The sequence below is a fragment of the Lonchura striata genome, chromosome 20 (assembly GCF_046129695.1).
Source record: "Lonchura striata isolate bLonStr1 chromosome 20, bLonStr1.mat, whole genome shotgun sequence".
NCBI classification, from domain to species: domain Eukaryota; kingdom Metazoa; phylum Chordata; class Aves; order Passeriformes; family Estrildidae; genus Lonchura; species Lonchura striata.
Genome location: NC_134622.1, coordinates 7,272,458 through 7,292,863, shown reverse-complemented (window position 1 = coordinate 7,292,863; position 20,406 = coordinate 7,272,458). Strand labels below are relative to the sequence as shown.

At 43.6% G+C, this 20,406-nt stretch overlaps 1 protein-coding gene across 1 annotated transcript; it reads right to left on the bottom strand.

Annotated features, from left to right (window-relative positions):
• Nucleotides 1-7,437: 7,437 nt before the first annotated feature.
• On the bottom strand, nucleotides 7,438-19,059 carry SLC13A2 (solute carrier family 13 member 2). Its single transcript, XM_077787624.1, has 12 exons — nucleotides 18,958-19,059; nucleotides 15,878-16,006; nucleotides 15,398-15,534; nucleotides 14,085-14,305; nucleotides 13,012-13,189; nucleotides 12,682-12,804; nucleotides 11,526-11,747; nucleotides 11,331-11,428; nucleotides 10,645-10,766; nucleotides 9,288-9,449; nucleotides 8,314-8,451; nucleotides 7,438-7,569 (listed from the first exon to the last, which is right to left on the bottom strand). The coding sequence occupies exons 1-12, from the start codon at nucleotides 19,057-19,059 to the stop codon at nucleotides 7,438-7,440; spliced, it is 1,764 nt and encodes a 587-aa protein (XP_077643750.1).
• Between the last annotated feature and the right edge of the window lie 1,347 nt (nucleotides 19,060-20,406).

Here is a 20,406-nt window from a genome sequence, read left to right as displayed (position 1 = left end):
GGAAGAGCAAAGGATATTCTCCCTCCTTTACTGTTTGTAGAGGGAATCCCAGTGACAACAGATGAGGAGGAAGCTGGATCCATCCAAGGACACTGCGGGAGCTGCTGGAAGTGCTCCCTGAGCCCCTTTCCATCCCCCAGCAGCCAGCCCAGGCTGACTGGAGCTCGCTGGATGTCAGCAGATGTGACACCCACCTCCAAAAAAAAAGAAAAAAAAATTTAAAAAATCTGTAATGCAGGGAATGGCAGAGCTGAGCTTGGTGCCAGGCCAGGCTGTGGGGCAGACCCTCTGGAATGCCACCACGTGGCACGGATGGGACAGCCAGGTGATGGTGCACAGCTGGCAGAGAGCCACGAAGGCAGGTCCTGCCTGCCCGACCTGATCTCCTCCTGGCAGGGTCACCCCCCAGAGGGGGAGGGAAAATCTGGGATGGGCCTGGGATGGACGTCAGGAAAGGCTCTGACACCTCTTGCCACAGGATTCTCCTGGGGAAACTCACGGCCTGGATGGGTGCACAGCACCAGGGGTGCTGGGAATGGGGTCACACCCAGCTGGGGCCAGCCCTGGTTCCCATCTTCATCGCTGGGCTGGGCGAGGAGGCTGGGATCAGCAAGGCTGGAGCTCAGGGAAAACCTCTTCACTGCAAGGGCCACCAGGGGTGGACTCAGCATCCCTGGGGGATTTGCAGAGTGTGGATGTGGCACTTGGGGACAGGGGTTGCTGGTGGCCCTGGCAGCGCTGGGTTAACGGCTGGGCTCGCTCATCCTAAAGGTCTTTGCCAACCTAAACAATTCCCTGCTTCCCTCTTTGGATTCCATCAGCGCTGCAGCAGGAGCCACCTTGCTGTTACTCATGTGGCTGCTCTCTTAACAAACACAAAGCAACTCTCTCTGTCATTCTCATGACGAAAATTAATTTATTCTGATGAAAAAATTAATTTATTCTTTTCATATATACCCTTCTTTTCTTCTCCATTTGCTCAGGAATATCAAACAATCCTATTCAGTAAAACCAGACGCAGAAATTTGCTGCAATTAATGCAAATGGATTTCACTGAATTATACTTTGGTTTGAAGAGTGAAAGAGGTGGGACACTCTTCAGCTCTGCCCCCTACCCTGATGTTTTCTTGTGACAGGACAAGTTTCCTTAATGCCACATTTTTACCTGATAAAAAATGGGACATCAACTGGTGGGGCAGCACCAGAAAATTAGGGTATGTCCTGTAAGAAAAACGAATTGATAGAATAATTCAGTACAAAACTGAGTGGTTTTGTGTTTCTGTGACTTGCAGGAGCTGCAGCTGTGCTAGGATGGGTTCAGGATTTGGCTGACTTGTGCCTGCACCCGCCAGGGCTCCAGGTAAGAGCAGATCCTGCTGGAGCAGGGAGCATGGGCATGTTTTGGAGTCACTCCCTGCAGGGGCTGTTCAGCAGGTACAGGAGGCCAACAGTGGCACCGAGTCAAAATAGTGGCTGCAAATATTACAGAGCTGACTGCACCTGGTGTAGAGGAAAATAAAGATGTCAGTGCCCTCCCCTTTCCCCATCACTTGTCTCATATTTCTGAGATACAGGTGTGTGGTTACTGTGTAAACAGAGCAAAGATTTTTCTTCTAGGCTAATAAGCTGCATGTTTTGGTTTGGTCTTTTTTTTTTTTTTTTTTTCTTTACAGTATCTCTGCCAAAATACAGAAGCTTGCAGTGTGAACTCCTGCACTTCCCCACCCCCTGTGCTCACTTGGGAGAAAAGCTTTGGTTTCTGGAGCCAGGATTCAGTCAGAGCCTGCCCCTCTGGCAGCTCTGCCTCAGCCTTTTCTGAATATATTTCAGAAATTTATTTTATGTCTTGTCTGTGCACCCTGTAATCCACCAACAGTCAGAGCATCTTAAATTAACAGATAATGCATGAGCATCAAATTGGTGCTTGTTTTTACTGCCCCATCCACCAATTATTGTGACTATCCTGGTAGCTCTGGCTGTGATCATTGATTTTTGCCATTAATTGGGAGGGGAAAAACTGCCCTATCTACACCCTAAAGCTCTCAGAAGTAATTCTGCTATCTGCCACAGAGCCTGGGTGATAAAAACACGACACTAAAGGAATCACAAAGGTTATTTTGGGACATTTCCAGGGAATCTTGTGGCACTGCTGTTTCTCCTGTGCCAGTTGCAGCTCTCAGAGCTGCCCCACCACTGGCTGAGGTTTGAGGAGAAAAGCAAAAGTGCAGGTGTGAGGAGGCTGCCATTGTCCAACTGTGTTATCTGTGATGCAGACAAGTGATTTATGATTGCAGGTTTCGTGTAGCAGCAATGACATTGCCAGAGGTAAGAACGAGGAGGAAAACTCAGCCTCCCTTCGGGTGACAAACCAAAATAAAGAGGATCCTTTTTCAGCTTTCTGGCAAGTCTCATCAGGAGAGTCCTAGAGCAAAAAAAAAAAAAAAAAAAAAAAGGAAATGTGGCTTTCCTTTTGCAGGCACTAAACTGCCCCAGACTAAGGAGTACTCACTCAAATCCTCTCAAGAGGCAACTGGGAGTACTGGTGCCAGTCCAGCTGAGTGGAACACCCTGCACACACCTTGCTGGTCTCCCACTGTGCAATTCCCTATAAATGGACTTTATTTACATGGAAAACTCTGACCACTTGTCTTTGGGCTTGATGGAAAGGAACAAGAATCAGCAGGATTACTGAAATTTGGTTTCCACTCCCCTCCAAAGAATGGCAAGTCCTAGATGGGGAAAACTTGGATTGGCTCTACTTCCCATGGACTGGACAGGGATCAAGGGAAGTGAGGAAATTCCTGGAGTGCTGCTAGGAGGGCAGGACCTGAAGTCCTTTGAATGGTATAAATTGGAAGCAGAGTAAGTTTCTGATGGTCTAACTAATTCTAGTTAATATTTCAAGTGCAGTGGCAACTAAAAGTAGTTGTGATTCATTGTTAGCTCACAAATTCCTCACACAGGCATCCAACATCTGAGCCTTGAAGCAGTTGAATCTCATCTGATTCATAAAAAGAAATGTGTCGAACCCTTGTGTTGAATCATTCTGTTCCTTCTCTATTTTCAAGTTCATTTGGTTTTGCTGGTTTTTTTCCCACCCTTTGGACAATTTTAATAAATTTTATTAAATTTATGACTCTGCTGCCCTGCATTGCTTTTGGAAAGTGTTCCCTTGTTCCATTCCTCAGCTGTTTAAGGGAGTTTTCCAAGGAGAATCAACACCAGGTGCTTGGCCTGGATTTGGGGACCCTGGTGCAGTGTGAGGTGACATGTGGGGAGGGATCCTGCACCTCCTGGATGGCACCAGGATGGTTTCGGTGTGTTAATATGATTAAAGGATAAATAATACTAAATGTTTCCTTAATGGGAGAAAATACCCAGCATTGACAGTAGTGATTAAGTTCCATTAAACAGTTGTTAGTTTGGACACCAGGTGATTAGTACATCCAAACCACTTCATTTCCAGACTTTGGCACCTTGATCATTACTAAGTCAAGTCATAAAGTTCAGTGAATCAAGTTGTAAATAGTTTTATTGGTCCCATGTTGGAAAAAAAAAATTGAGGGTTGTGAAATTCCTGGATGATTTCAAGTTATGCATTTCTTAAGTCCTTGTGTTTCTGCTTTTTGTTCTTTAGTTATTCATCATTGCACAGGGTTTAAACTCTGTTTGTGCTTTGGCAAGCACTAAATCCTGTGGGTTAGTTGGGAGCAGAGAGTTGTATTCCTAAAATAAAATAAACCAAATGGAGAGAGGGCTGGAGAGGCACACAGCTGCCAACATGCCATAGTTATCCAAGGGAGGAATTTCCTCAAGGACACAAGAGGAACAGCTTTTACAGCTCCTGGAGAAAAGTCCACAGTTACCCACATGCTGCTAATTATTGAATAAAACACAGAGCCTCATGTTTCTGTTTGTTTGCTGAAAATAATTTTCACCTTTTTGAGAATTATTTCATGTTCATTCTATGATAAGGTGTCCTTCCAAGTAGTTTTTATTTATTTACTTTTATTTTTTAATGAAAATTGAGTTGTATGTCCTGGACATATTTCAAGATGTCAGTGCTATACAACAAGGCTCATTTTAATACCTCTTAAATGACTGGGAGCAAATTTTTGGTTTCTCCAAAGCAATTTGAGGATTAGAAAGATGTGCTGGCTTCATCCTGGTTTAGCTTTCAAATTGCCATATGTCCTGTTAAGTCTGTTTATGATTTCAGTGACCCTTGCATCACTCCCATGCCACTTTACAAATTGCTGCTGAGGTGTTTATAGCCAGGTGCCTTTCCCAAATGTAAGCGATTTTTCAGGAACCTGCCCAGAAACCATCAGCTTTTATGGTGTGGTCACAGAGATGGTGTTTTTATACCAGGGAAAGGCCTCCCTGCTCCCTCAGAGTGCATGTGTGTGCCTGCAGAAATGGTGTGTGTGCAAGGCAAGGCAGGACAGCTCCATAACTGCAGGGAGAATGGAGGAGGTGACTGCGAGTCACCCACTTACTCACTCTGGGAAACCTGTATTTTGTGGTTTTGCCGAGGAGTTTTTAGGCCAAGGCAGGCAAAAAAAAAAAAAAATTAAAAAAAAAAAAAAAAAAAAAAGACACGGGTCTCCTCCTGGTTACCAAATTTATCACTTGTGGAAAGCAAACCCGGTGTCGGCTGCGAGATGAGGAGCTGCACTGGGAATCCCAGCTCAGCACAGCAGGTGCTGAGCTGGCAGTTTCACAGCACATTGTGAAATTTGATCTCACAATGGGAAATGGAGCCACTCCTTGAGGGCAATATCTGGAAACATAATGGGGAACCACCCTTCAAAGGTGATCCGGGTAATAATGGGGCTTAGAAACACTTTCTACCTGCTTTGCTTAGAAAATTATGAAAATTTTTAATAGTGTTACTGGTTTTTGCACAAGCACACTATATTTAGCTGTACCTCGGCTGGTCCTGAGCTCAGACACACCCAAGGCAATAAACTGCCCAGTGCCACCACCACTGCAAGGTGGAAGCTGGTCATGAAATTCTCAGTGCTCCTTGTGTCCTGCTGTTTGTTCTTCTCTTCTCTTCTCTTCTCTTCTCTTCTCTTCTCTTCTCTTCTCTTCTCTTCTCTTCTCTTCTCTTCTCTTCTCTTCTCTTCTCTTCTCTTCTCTTCTCTTCTCTTCTCTTCTCTTCTCTTCTCTTCTCTTCTCTTCTCTTCTCTTCTTTCTCTTCTCTTCTCTTCTCTTCATTTTCCCCCATATTTTTTTCTGGAATTTGGATTTTTTTCTGGAATTTGGTCATTTTTACACCCTCTGAGCAAGTCCCACTGCAGATATTCCCTGGTAAATCTGCACTCACCCATATTAATGAAGGTGGAACACGCAGCATTAATGCATTGGCCCCATGACACTCTGTGCTACTTGATGTCTCCCTCCTTTCTTCTTGAGATTGGCATAAAGATTGCACCTGTGCTCCTGCAGGTACTTTATGCACACCACAGCCTCTGAATAATGTAGACTAATAGAAAAGACTTCAAAGAACCATAACACAGTTTTAAAAGGGCTGGAAGGAGAGGCCGACGGGAAATGTTATAAGAATTCCACCTTTCCTGCTTAGCTAAGCAGTAATTTAGGAGGACATGTAAAGTCTACGGAGTATTTCAAAGAAAACAAAAAGCAAACAAAAGCAGAGCACGCTGCCCTGATGCTGGAGACAAAGGGAGGGAGAAGGGAAAGGCTCTCAGCAAATCATCTGCTCCAGTTTGTCATTTTTAAGTCCTCAGACAGAGGGTGAGCAGGGCAATGAAAACATTTAGAGAGATTTGGGTGTTATTTGATAGAGGTAAACGCAAAGGGAAAGGAGAGTGGTGTAGCAGTGACCTGGGCAAGTCATTATGTGACTGAAATCTGTTACCCAGGAACTCATTAGCAACAGAGGATAAATGCCTTTCCTTCTGGAGCTGTGGATATTCTGCTGGATCTCTATCTGACATCAAATTAAAACACTGTCAAAGCCACAGGAGGATTTACACCAGGCTGTTCTTTCCAAGACAGTGATTTCCACAACCACTGGAACCATCAGTGCTGAGGAATCAATGACCAGCAGACCCCAGAATTATCAGGATCTTTGGAAGTGGAAAAAAAACACTGCAAGTCAGTGAATTTGGACATTTTCTGAATCAAAATGACACTGTACGCTGCCCTCATCTCCTCATAATTAGGGTAGAGAAAGAAAAAAGAAATATTTTAATGAGAACATACTGTTTTAGAGTGAAATTCCCTCCTTTTCACTCTCATGGAGCCAGTATGGAGATCCCACCAGACTGGGATTTCAGAAATGCACTTTGTGCAAAATTGAAGCAGGTAACAACAGAACAAAGGTTTCAGAGCAAACTTCAGGGGCACACATTGAGTAACTGCTCTGTGTGAACCCAACCTCATTTATGGCACCAAGAGATCTGGCAAAGTGCTTTTGGATATTTGTCAGTTTGGTCATTAGGAATTTATCTGCTTCTGAAAGTCAGCTCCAGCAGAATAGGGATTAGATATGAAACAGGATTACATGATGGGCTTTTATAAAGGAAAATCTTGGGCTGCACAGGCCAAGAAAATTTGACTCAGTAATAATAACAACATAATTACTACTTTAAAGATAAGAGAAAATCAACGATGCTGATGTCTCTAATCATTTAAAGATATTATGTGAGAACACAAACAAGCAGTTGATACCTGGAAGAGAGAAGCAGTGATTTATACTAAAAAAACCAAACTCTAGGACACAGGGGTACATTATAAAAAACCCTTTAATTCAATGATTTATATTTTAGCACACAGGGATTCTCTCCTTTTCAAGGCATGGTCTTATTATGAACTTATTATGAACTTAAATACATAAATACCTCCGGGGTGGATGTTCTGGGAGAAATTTAATCTTTTACATTCCTAACAAGGGGACTGCAAATAAATATATTTCAAAATAGGAGGGGCTGACAGTGGTTTTTCCGTGATCACACAACACACAGCTTGCTGTCAGTGCCCACAGAGGATATATCAACCATGTACACCTTGAACATTTACACAGGTACAGGGGGAGAGCTGTGGCAGCACAGATCTGTGCGTGGAATCAGGAGCTCAGGGTTTCTCTCTCCTTCCTTTTCTGTATTCACAGTTCTCTCTTGCTGTCTCGCTGCAGATTTCAGACTTCCTGGAAAAGCAACTGTGGGCAAACACCCCTGCAGAGGCAGAAAATCTAAAGGTGGGGGGACCGGAAAGCCAAAAATCACCTTGTCCTCCTGCTGGGGTGACAAAACCAACAGCAGCCGGGCGGTTTTGCTGCTGTCAGCATTGGGAGGGTTTTGGTGGTCCTTCCCCACGGGACAGGCTGTTCTCCTGGCTCTGCTGTGGGTGCAGCCCTGCTCTCCCTGCAGCTGGGCAGAGCACTCCTGCTTCTGCCTGCTCCCCACGTCACAGGCAGCTCCCTGTCCTGTTTGCCCACGATGGGAACGTCTGCAGCTGGAACAGGGATGAAGTCCAGGTGTTGATGGCCAGAGTTATGGTCAGAACTCCCAGAATGTTGAGTACAAACCCAGCTTTGGCCTAGAATTAGAAAAGAGAAGTGTTGTTAGCATCCCTGAGCGCTTTTATCTTTCCTTGATGGTTTGCATGGTTTGATTTTCTCTTTGGCGTTCTTTTCATACCTCCACCAAATTATATTCAAGTTGGTTTTCTTCACAAATATCATTTGTATAAAGGGAAAGGTTTCCATTGGATAAAACTCTTAAAATTAGAAGTCCCAAAGTCCTCTTAATCCTTTATTCTGACCTGGTATTTCTCTCTAATGTTACTTCGGGCTTCTTCTTGGATCAATTATAAGTTAGGGAAGAGACATTTAAGTTATAAGTCAATTATAAATTACCAAGATACTTGGCACTGCTGTCTCTTGATAACTTTAATGACTTCTTGAGGCATCAGGGCACTCATATGTGCCAGGTTATTCCCTGTCCCTGCAGAAGGACTGCTCAGGTGACAGGGCTCTTGGACACCCTCCTGCTGTACATTTGAGGTTTTCAAGCAGTTAGACATTGACAGTTATTATAAAATCTTCACGAGGCCCTGGCTGTTCTTTAAAGGCTCATTAGCACCTTTCTAACACTCTCAGAGTGTATTGGAGACAGTGTAACCCTTTATTAATGAACACACATCATCTTTCCACTTGACATAAGCCGGGCACACTGACTTTTCTAATGCTCCCCCAAGAAGAACCAACATTAGGAAAAGGAAAGCTCAAACCTAGGGGTGAAAATTCTGGAAAGAAAGTGTTGTTGTTTTTTTTTTCCTCACCATATCAATAACCCTGAGCTGTCCATAAGAGAAGACAATGGCATTGGGAGGAGTTGCCACGGGGAGCATGAAGGCCAGCGATGCAGAGAGTGTGCAGGGCAGCATGACATAGAGAGGGTTGAGGCAAATTGCTTCAGCCTGGGCACAAAAAGAGAGCAGAGATGATGGGTTTGACACCCAGAAATGCACAGAAACCTTCTGGCAGAAATCTGATTGTATTTGTCCATGTCAGAAGCCTCATTCTTTCCCAAACGCTGCAGCCACTCATATTTTGGTGCTGCTTTATGCAGCAAATGCAAGAATTGATTTTGTGGTCAGGGCTTTGTGTTGCTGCTGTAGAAATGGATAAATAATGATTATATTAAGCTCTAAACCCTGGCTTTGAATTGGTTAAGAACAAAATTAAATTATCAGGGGAGGCAGGTGAAGCTCTGGAGGTGAGAGCTTTGGTTTAGGGGCTGGCTGGAGTCTGTGGTCTATGCAAAAAGATTTTGGAGGAGCTCATTCCAGTTTCTGTCTGGAACCAGTTTGCAGAACTCTGTCTTACCCCAGCAACAGGAATCTCCTGTGGAAATGCAGAAGTATGAATTAGGTCATGCTGTCTCCTGCAGAGACTTCTGGAAGGCCTTGGTGGTGGTGAAACACAGTCATGGGATGGTGCAGGCAAGGAAATGTTCTCCGTGCAGAACAAATTGGGAAAAAACAAGTACAGCTGGCAGTGACCTCATGTTTAGGCCAGAAGGTGAAGTCTTCATATGCCAATGAATTTAATCCCTTTGCTTTCCACCAGCAATGATTTTAGAAAGGTTGAACTAAGCACGGCGTGTGTTCGTATATGCACACACAGATTTTTGGTTTAGGTCTGGTACCCCAGATGGGATACAGGAACCAGTGCTTGCCTTTGCCAGCCAGTTTTGACAACTGAGGAGCTGGAAACTGTCCTTACAAGAGTATTTTAACATGCTGGGACTCACCATTGAAGCCAGAATGGGGAGGAAGAGGGTGGTGGTGGCCACGTTGCTGGTGCACTCGGTGAAGGTGGCGATGAGGAGGCACAGCAGGAAAGCAATGGCTGGGTGAGGGATGCTCTGCAGAGGGGTCAGTTTGGTGCCCAGCCACGCAGACAGACCAGACTTCTGCAAGAGAGCAGACAGGGATGCCAGGCTGGAGAGGGAAGAGCCACATCAATGCTCCGTTGCAGTCCTCATGCCAATTCAGCCTTCCCTTCTCAGAGCAGTTCTCATGCAAAGTGCAGGAAAACACAGCCAGTGCTCACAGACAGGATCGTTCAGAAAGTTAAACAAACAAACAAAAAAAATTTTCAACATTATTTCCCATCCAAGGAATTGGAATGTAGGAGATCCTGCATTTACATTGCATTATTGACAGCAAATAATTATTTCTCTGTTCAGATCATTACTTGGACATGATCAATATTTGAATCAAATTTTTATAAAGGCAAAGGTATCTAAATTAATTTTCTAATCTATCTATCTATCTATCTATCTATCTATCTATCTATCTATCTTGTCAGATGATGCAGTGATTTAATGTCATTTCATCACATTGTCTGAGATCTTGATAACTGTCTGAATCTTTTCACACCCTTCATCCTTGTCAGTCACTGGGACTTGCAGCATTGCCCCTGTCATTCTGGGCTTTCTGCAGCAGCTTTTATGTATTTGGTTATTTATTCTAGGATAAATTAAAGTAATTTCCTAAATATTTTCTTTTCCAACATGTACTTTTCCATTTTAATGTCGATCTTTGAATTCTAAACTAGTATTTCTAGGCACTTGAAGCCTTTTAGAATTTCTTTATTGTCTCTAGATTTAATAAATAGTTTGTCTGTTCCATCACTGGAATCGTTGCTGGAAAATAATGTGTAGCACTGGACTCGTTCCTGCAGATGTTTTTTACCTGCTCTTGAAGTTTCTCTAGCAAGCTCTACATCTCTCTTCTAATAGTTGAATTTAAATCCTATTTCCATAAATCCTTGGTTTGAAATACTTTGGAGACCCCTCCTGGATTAAATAATCTCGTCATGCAGGCTGCATCAATTACATTTTATTTAAAAGAACCTTTAATGTGTCGGGGCAGTTTCTTAATCAGCCACTTTTCTAGGAGCACAGTCAATGGTGCTGCCCTGGCTGGGGGGACAACAAAGGTTTGATGCCAGCACTCCAAGGACAGTCCCACCACCAGGAGATGGGACAAGGAGCTTTTGGTGCTCCTGGTGTGCCCTCTTGTGTCCTGGGAGAGCACCAAGAGCAGGATGGAGAAGGATCCAGCCAGGAAAACACAAATCCAAGGTTAGCTGAGGAATATTACCTCGCTGCCTTTGGCCAAGGCGAAGCCACCTCCCAGCAGGAACACGATGTTCCACGGCATCTTCTCCTGCACGACCTTCCAGCCCAGGAGGGGTGGAGGTGCCCGGAACTTTGCCCTGCCCCCTGGAACCCAAAAGAGATTTTTTTGGTGAAGATTTTGCGCTCTCCGAAGAAAGGAGAACTTCTTGGTGGGAGGTGGGTCTGGTCTGAAGGTCAGGAATCCCTTCTGCCAGCAAATTCTAGAATTATTGCCCGAAGCAAACGCCGGGAGCACCATCAACGATGGGTTTAAAACTTGACTTGCAAAAGCTCTAATGAATGATCTGTGGCTGCTCTGAGCACAGTAGGAGGCAGGGAAGGGGAGTTAAAGGTGTGGCAGCAACTCCGTGTTTCTGTTGTGTGTTCCCTCCTGGAGATTCCAGCTCAGAATCCTTTACAAATGTGTACAGCAGGGGCAGGAACACTGCTGGGATAAGAGTTTCCTAATTAGTTGATGAGTTTCTTAATTAAATGATGAGAAACAGAGAATTTTATGTGATATGTGCTTTGCCAAACCTAAAGCACACAGCTGGAGGAGCAGTTTTGAAGTGCTATTTGATATTTGAAATTTCCTTTGTAAACCCAAAACGTGAAAGTTTCCCACAAACCCATTCAGAGAGCCGAATTTTTGGGGCTTCAGTGACTCACCTGTTTGCTCTTGGTCTCTGTCCTGGTTGGAAAAGCCAGAGGGGAGGATGAAGAGCAGCAGTGCAATGAAGAGGGCGACAGTAGCATCGGTGACATAGCTGCAGTAGAGCAGTCAGGAATTTAGCCAGCTGTGATTCCAGCTGGAGAAAATCCAGCCTGGTTCATTTTCCAAGTGAGGAGGAGAAGGGGCACTACCTTTTATTGTCTTTGTTGAAGAGAACTGTTGCCCAGCCCGGGATGAACCCAGGTTCTCTTGTAAACCACAACACCACCAGGAGAATGAAGAGGATTGAAACTTCTATTTCTGCAAAGTTCATTTTGCCCAGTTTCTTGCTCTCTTCCTTGATGATTTCATAGGCCTGCTTCTCCTTAGCCTTGGCAGCAGGACTGGCACCACAACCAAAATTCTTCTTAAAACTGGAAGAAAATGGATGAGAAATGTCAGAGAAATTTGACAGGTATCCTGAGGGTTAAGAATCCAGTTTTTATACTCAATTATAATGTCTTTATATGTATTTGTATATGAATATTGAAATTAAATATATTATAATTTGCAACCGTGATGGGTAGGAGCTGCATGTCTTGACAAGATGATCAGAAAAAAGCTTCCTGCCCCTAAAAGCTCATTACTTAAATGTAAAGAAGTGAGATATCTGGGCATATGAGGAGAAAAATTACAGAATCACAGAATGGTTTGTGTTGGAAGAGACTCTAAATTCCATTTTATTCCAATGAAGGGGCAGGGACAACTTCTACTAGACCAGGACAATGTTAATGTGATTGACAAGGCTGTTTGATCACTTTGCTTGGAAGTAAAGAGTTGCCAAGCTTTTTAAAATGACACAAAATGAGAATTTTGAAGGTGAAAAAAGCATTTCAGGCGTAATTCAGCATGACAGCACTCTTTCCATGTAAAATGAGTGAAGCTGGGATACTACAACCATGAAAAGCTGAGTATTAAACAGGCAGGCAACGCAGGCTGCTTGTGTGGGGTGATATGCACCAGAACTAGCACAGAACTAATCCTCTAGGTCTGAAGCAACCCTGGTCACAAAAGCATTTTCAGCTCTCTGTGGAAATCCATTTCCTGCTTTGGAGCACAGCATTCTCCTCGGACACGCCAGCAATGCTGCAGAACAGGTCATGGGCACTCAGAGCCTCTCTGTTTTCATCTGCAGAGTAATTTAGCTGGGACTTGGACAGATTCCTCAGAGCAGAGCTTGCAGGACTTTAACAGGCACTGAGTGTGCTGTTCTGGTCTCTGTTGTGGGTCAGGACCTTGTCACCTGCTCCGTGAGTTTTTTCTCATCAGCCAAAGGCTCATTGGTGGCCGGGGCTCAGGGGTACTCACTCGAAGCCCAGGTACAGGATCTGCAGCCAAATCCACGCCAAAATCAGCAGCACCACCATGGTGGGGAAGGCGAAGGAGAACCAGGAGGCAAAGTTGATGATGCCACCGTTGTCTTTATAGATGCTGGAAAATGCAGGTGGCTGTTAGCATCCAAAATTCCACACTCTCTTCTGTCCTTCATTAATGTGTCAGACAAGGGGAGGTTCTGTGGGGCCCAGTAAGGAAGAGAAGCTCACTTCCCAGGAAAGGGACCAAACTGACATTTTCCTTCTCTGTGCTGCCTGGGAGTCAGAATGCTGCAGTTTGGAGGGTGTGTAATCCCAGACTTACTCATTAATTTGGCCTTGCAGCACCAGGTTTGGAGTTGTCCCAGTCAGAGTGGCGATCCCTCCAATGCTGGATGAGTAACAAATACAGAGGGACATTCCCTTGGACAGCTTCAAGTGTTTCTTCTCAATCTCTTCATTTCTCTTCCTCTCTTCCTCGACTGTCAGGACATGAGAATTACCTAGATTCCCAAGGAACAAAAGAGATGCAGGAGCTATATTGGACAGGAGAAGGCCTTGCACTTGCATAATTTAATATTTCAAGGCTAGAACACGATGGATTCAGAGCTGAAGGAACCGAAGTTCCTCATTTTAAGGCTGGCATTGTTAATTTTTTGATCTTCTGCCCATTTTCACTGGTTGTCTTGACACAGCAATTTTTCAGAGGGGAATTTGAAATGTGTGCTAAAGTTTGAACCTACTGCTGACACTTCCTGGAGAATGAGGGCGATGTCTGAACTGCACACGGAGGGGAGTGAGGCAAGTATTCAAGGAATTATAGCAGAGTTGGAGGAGCTGGGCTAAAGGGAACTTTTTCTAAAACCAGCACCTGTCTGCTGGCACTGAGATTTATGGTCAGAAACATTGGAATCATCTCAAAAATGGGGAGAGAGCAAGACAGCTGGTAAAGAGATATTGTTGCTTGATTGTGTACCTTTGGATTAGAAAGATCATTTTAATCCCTAACCTTCCTGCTGGAGAGAGGCCAGAAATTTTGCCTTGGGAATCCCCTATTATATGATAAGTTACACAGTAGATAATAATTGAACCAACATAAATATGCAGGGAAATAGCAAGCTGGATATAAAGACTTCCCCTAGTGGAGAAATTGTACTTTTTGTCTGTTTGTTGAGTAGTTGTAGCCTTTCTGTGTTTCTGATTTAACTTCAACCAAGTAAGAATAATAATAACAATAATAAAAACTGTGGTTTTGTCTGGTTCATGGAAGGGCCTCATCAATGCTCTGTGGTGCAGAGAGGATGCTTTAGGGACAGTCTTCTTTTAGGATTTACTAGGAACTGTTATGGAAGAAAGGGCGTCCTCCATCACCCTGAAAACCACTTCCAACCCATTCACCTTTTTCCTCTGGTTCTTTGAAGCTGCCAGGTGACTTTTCCTGCAGCTCAAAGGCTTTGTTGGTGTGTTCAGGCACTTGGCCAGTGGTGCCAGACTCAGTTTCTGACTTGTGCAGCTGCTCCATCACCGCCTGTGCTATGGGGACCATCATGGCAGTGGTGGCTGTGTTGCTGATCCACATGGACAGGAAAGCTGTCACCACCATGAAACCCATCAGGAGTCTGAAATAAATGAGAAGGTTTGGAAAAGCTGGATCAAAACTCAGCCTTGCAATGCTCTTTTTTTTTTTTCTTAATTTTTAATTTAATTTTTTTTTTTAACCAAGAGTCAGCTACAAACGCTGGGTTTGGAGAATGCTCAGCAATCCCTACCCAGCATTTCCTCCTGCCCTGAGTTGCTTTGTGAGCCACACAGTTAAGACTTAACATCCATTTTTCTTTTTCAACCGATTTTTTGACATTCCTGTGGCTAAGAAAGTGGAACCTGGTAGGTTGGAGCAAGCAGTTTATCCAGTCAGATCCTTCTTATCCCACATCCTTCATAGGAAGATATTTCTCAATAACAAATGTTAATGCATTATAATTCCTTTTGAAGAGGAATTGCAAGCTGAATTTGATCCCAAATGGCAACCAGTTTAAGCCATAAGGAAGATGATATATTTGTTTTTCCTCATGTTATTTTATCCCACCTCTATTGTTTAAGATTCTCTTCTTACTCATCTAAAATTCTAATCCTCGTTTCAGTATTACTCTGTTATTTGTCTCAAAATTATTCTTTAGATGAGATGTAGATTATATATGAGATGAAAAGGGGTTTATCTTGCATGCATTTTTATTCTATTGCTTTGTAATTTCCTTTAGTATTCCCTCTTCTTATGAGCTGAAACTGATTAAACAGGGTGGTGTAGCTTAAAGTTCTAGTCTGGCAAATATTTGTTGTTTTCCAGACAAGCATGCTCATATTTTCTCTTCTCTGTGCAATCAGCAGCAGGCAGAGCCCATGTTCTCTGTGTTCCAGCTGGGGTTTTTCCTGCCTGTCCAAAGCTGTGCAGCCTGGCACCACCCTTCTCTTGCCAGCACTGACCCCCTTGTTGCTATTTTTCCACCTAAAAGCCTTTTAGAATGAAAAATAAAATAAATAAAAAGGCACGTCAGGTGTGGAACACCTCAACATTTGCAAGGCTTGCTCAGGCACTAACCCACTTGGGCTGCAGGAAAGCGTTTGCAGGGAAAGATTTGCAGATTCCCATCAGAGGGGGGTGGTTAATGCCATAAAATCCTTTTTCCCAGAGCATTCCCACCAGTGTCACTCACAGGGCTGGCCTGACACCCGTGATCAGCAGGACCCTCAGAGCCACTCGCTTGTGCAGGTTCCAGGTCTCGATGGCAATGGCCATCACCAGGCCCCCCAAAAAGAGCATGTTGGTGTCCTTCAAGTACTCCTGGCAGACCTGTGGGGTGGGACAAGGGAGAGGGAAGAGTCACAAGAGAGGGGACATCTCCTGAGGGAGTTTATTCCGAAGGCATTAGCAGGGGGTTGCATCTGAATGGGGAATTTGCTTTGATTTCAGATTAGCAGCTCCACCCAGAGCTCACTCTGGGCTCATGCAAGTTCTAGTCCATGGAGAAGACAGAGAATAATAATAATAAAAATAAAAATTAAGTTAAAATACAATAATAATAATATCAATAATACAAATATAATGATTATGATGATGGTCATCATATAATCCTGGGGAACAATCCCAGAATAAAAACAGCCGACTGATTAATACATGGAGCAAGATCTCTTACTGTTGTTGAATCCATGATATTCATTAGTGGGAACAGCAGGACGGGCAGGAGAGCTGTGACAGCCAAAGGCAGGGCTTCTGTGCACCAGAAAAGTGCCATCACTATGATCACATAGCCACACAGAGCCTCCTGCCAGGGGAAGGGCACACACAGTCAGAGCTGAACCAAAGCCTCACAATGACACTGATAAAGGGATTGGAGAAAAGTTTATTTCCTGTGCTTCTCTCCCACCCAGCCTCTGGCCTGTGCAGCTCCTAAACACGACCCACACTGCAGAATCTCCTCAGAAGGCTGAGGAGCAGACGAGGCCTTCAGCAGGGGCAAAATCATACCAGGGGAAAAGAGGTGTGCACGACTTTGGACTTTTCATGATAAGGGCCTGGCAATCACTGAATAGGCTTCTTGATTGTGCTGATGGTGTTCTATTCTGTATTTATGTCCTTGAGTTGTAGAATCAGTTACTGATCCAGTGAAGGCTTCCCCACCTGTTTTCACATGGGCTTCAGGTCATGGCCCAGGTGAGCCACAGCTAATTTCAGTCTTAAAGTCTCCTTGTTGAAGAAAGGACTCCTTGTACTGTGAATACTTTTATAACTTTCACTGGATTTTTAGCTTAATAGAGACTTTGAAAGGCTCCCTGGCAGACTGGTCACAGATCATTTCAGCTTCCACTGACTTTGTCTTGTTTGTTTGAAGAAAATGAGATGCCCTATTTCACGTCACTCTTTTTCTGAGAAAACCTTGATTTAGTTCTGCTTTGGACAACCACTCCAAATTTCATGTAAAAATGTTTAAGCCAGTCCCTGTACACAGAACACATTCAGAATTACTTGTCACAACGGTGGCATTTGATTTGGCTGAGAAAGAATGTAAGAGGAGGTTTGGGTGTCTTCTGTGGTTTGGAACTTGCACAACTGTGGGAGACACCAAAGCCAAAGGAAGAAGACCATAGATGTGTGGTCTTGGATAAAGGATGTCCACTAAAACATACTGCTCCCTATGAATGAAACTCTAGTGATGCTCTTGGAGGCTGCATCACAGAGGATTAAACCAAGGAGCTGGAATAATGGGTGGCAGGATTGGATTTGAGATGCTTGGGAACACGCTCAGGAATTGTGAACGTGGTGTGGAGCTTACAGAGCTGCTGAAGGGAAAGGATGAGCAGGGAGCTGAGCAGTCTGGAGGAAAGAAGATGACAGCAGTCTAGGTGTGAATTATCAAAGCAGCCAGGCTGAAGACGTAAATCTAAGATTCCCAAAGATACAAAAATATTTCTTTTTGAGCCTTGTTTATGAACAAGAGCATGAAGAACCTTAAATTATTCATCTCACCGATCACTGAGAGCAATTTGCCCTTTTGACAATCCTTTTTCTCCATTTTTGTTATTGAAAGACACAGATGGGTGCCTTTTGAGAGACCCTAGCAGAGGTTTGGGATGTATCTCATAGGCACAGTGCCATTGTCTCCCATCCTGCTGTGAACAGGAAAGGGTTTTCCCAAAGTCAGTCATCCTGGAAGGACATTTGTCTGCCTCTAAGCAAGATTTTTAGCATTGCTTGCTCTCAATTATAATAGCTCAGTGTCCAGTGCTGTGTCATTTTAGGGCAGGTTAATAGATGAACAGAATAGAAAAAATGTGAAATTCCACCCTGCAGCTGCTGGCTCGCACCACTGTGTGCAGAGACACCAGCTTTTCCTGCTCAGCAGTGGCACAGTGCACAATTTAACCCCAAAAACCCCTTCTCAAAGGTTTCCTTAAGCACAAAGGGAAAAATCCAGGATGTTTTCAGTATTTGTCTTGTTGCTGACTGCATAGCAATCAGAGAGAGTAATTTTCAAAGAGCAACTGAACCAAGGCTGCCAAATCATTCCTCAGGTAACTGCAAGGACTCACTGTGTGTAACAATGCCTCCAGTAACCAAGTTTGAACTCATGGCCTCAGGACAGAAAAAAAAAAAAAAAAAAAAAAAAAAAAAAAAAAAAAATCACTCTCTGTCTCCTTAGAACTTTGTTGATCCTGATCTCTTTTCACTTCAGTAACTCCTTTGCCTACTGAAAGTTAACTAGCAAAAAAAGGTACTTTTTCTTTTTTTTTTTTTTTTTTCACCTTCCTAGTGAGATTTGAAGTAATAATCTGAAATATTTTATTTACCTAGTGAGGGAATGAGAGGCCACCCCTGCCCAGCTGCCACACAGAGCTGAGAGGAGGACAGAGCTTTGGGACAGGCAGGGAAGGGTCAGGGAGGTGGAGAATGGAACTTGGAGAAGGAATCTAAACTGGGAATCAGCAGGGATTGGGAGGCAGAGACCAGGGGGAAGAGTTAGGATTTGGTGTCCAAAGAGAAATGACAGGAGAGGCAGTTTGGGACGAGCTATTTTGTGGTGCTGGGGTTGTAATAAGTGACCAGAGATTAGATCTTTCTGCATGAGGAGGTTGGGAGTGCAAGAAACAGTGAAGAAGCAGCAGAAGACTGGGAGTCTGTCAGCTCACAGCTCTTTTTTTAAATGATCAGTGCCCCAGAAATACCAACCCAGATCCTGCAGCTCCTCAGTCAACTTTTCCTGGAGGAACCTTAAGCCAGATGTCTTCCAGAACTTGGTGTTTTAAATATAAAATCCTTGTTTGGGAAGATTCTTCTTAAATAAATTAGAGCAAGACTGAAATGCATGTTATTTTTCCTTATGTATCAGAATGTCTTATCTATATGAAAATGCATCTTCTAAGCAGCAGTGACAGCAAGGAAAAGAATAAAAGAAGATGTGGACTGAACGCTGTTAGGAAATGAAAATTGATTAAAACTGAGTTTTAGGTCCACAAGAGTATCTTCAGCATATAAAGCCCTTTTCTACATCAGCCAGATGCAAAGCAAGAGTCCCAAAATCTCTCTCATATCACTGAGTGCTCCTCTAGAAGATGCAATCACAGATGTAGCTCCTCATCCATCTAAGCCCCACTGCTGCTCCATTGCCCCAATACACTCAGAAAAAAGAAAAGAGATCTTCATGCAGAAAGATCCTCTTCACCCTTGAAATGAGCAACTGTGAGACGTGGATGCTTTTGAAAAAAAAAAACTCCTTACCTTGGTGGGCAGGAGCAGAGGCAGAGGGAGGAAGATGAGGGGAACCAGGGTGATGATGAGGTATTTCCTGCAGGCCAGCACTGCCTGCCAGGAGAGAGCCATGGTGCTGGAGCTGGCCCAGTGCTGAAGGGCCCGAGCCTGCTGCTGGGAGCTATATAAACACCAGGGAATATTAACCATTGACCTCGGGAGATTGCTGTTGGGTTTGGAGCTGTAATCGGAGAAAGAAGGAAGAGAACAAAGAAGGGAGGAGACAGTCAAAGAGTGTCAGAGCAGGAACTTTCTTCAGAGAATCTTTCAGGAAGGTGATAAATCCATCAGAGAATGAATTCCTCGTGGAGCAAGTGTGACCTACGCTTTTAAAAACATAGTATTAATGATTTGGTCTCTAATAATGCCCTCTTTGAATAGGTACAGTTCTTCCAATTAAAAAAGAGAAGCTGCTCCCTCCAAAACATGCTGCAAAATTATCTCAATTTTCAAAAAATATGGGGGAACGCTGAAAAGGACATCTGCATCTGCAATGCTCAAATACAGGGATCAGAAACACCAGTGCAAAAAGTTATATAAGCATGATTGCTTATGATGTTTATGTTTGTTCCTTGAAAAATTCACTTTGGGAAGCAAAACCCACTGGGCAGAGCTGCCAGGTGCCACATCAAGTCCCCAAACAGAAAGGGACTGACAGTCCTTACCTTAGGTTGTAGTGGATTGGGAAAGACTTGGCTGCAGGAGATCCCTTTGCAGACACTGGGCTATTTTTAATATTTTTTTTTAACACATTTTTGATCTTGCAGGCTTATAGGCACAACTTTGGCAACTTGCAGGGTGTGTTGGGGCTGGGGTGGGGGGTGGAAATTAAAAAGAAAAGGTGCTGCAGGGAAATGACCAGTGATTCTTGTCCCAGTTGCAGGCAATTTCCAAAATACAAGCTGTGAATCACTAGATTCTCTACATTAACAGGAATAGTACTAAACATTTTAAGTCCAAAGGGTAACAAATTAATAGAAGTAATAATAAAATAATAATAGTAAAGTGATAATAACATAATAATAATAAAATAAATAAAGTCCAATGTTGTTAATGCTACATTGATGACTTTATTAGATCATCCAGGTACATCTCTCAGCTAATGATGATAACATTTCCATTTTATTGCTATAAATTATCTTGGTACTGTTTATAGCTTACTCAAGAGAGACAAAGGGAAGCACAGCCATTAGGTCATCTGATAGCAGCTCCACAAAAAGCATCTGCTGTTTCTGCTTCTCCTCCCTTTTCTGCCAGGGCTTGTTTTCTCTGAAGAATGTGCTAATAATGGAAAATCAGCTGCCAGATTTGCAAGCTGGACTTGGGCATGTTGCTCACAACGAACAGCATCACCTTTCTTGGTGCCAGCCCTGAGCTTTAGCATCTCACCCTTGGTACAAAAAGAATGAGAAAGAGCTT

What these genes read in the sequence shown, in the direction of transcription:
- SLC13A2 (XM_077787624.1), bottom strand. Translation starts at nt 19,059, where the DNA reads ATGGCTCTCTCCTGGCAGGCAGTGCTGGCCTGCAGGAAATACCTCATC. An exon ending in CAAAGAACCAGAGGAAAAAG is followed by an intron (nt 13,190 to 14,084) that starts GTGAATGGGTTG and finishes TTGGGAATCTAG; the next exon opens with GTAATTCTCATGTCCTGACA. An exon ending in ATCCTGTACCTGGGCTTCGA is followed by an intron (nt 11,748 to 12,681) that starts GTGAGTACCCCT and finishes ATTTTCTTCCAG; the next exon opens with TTTTAAGAAGAATTTTGGTT.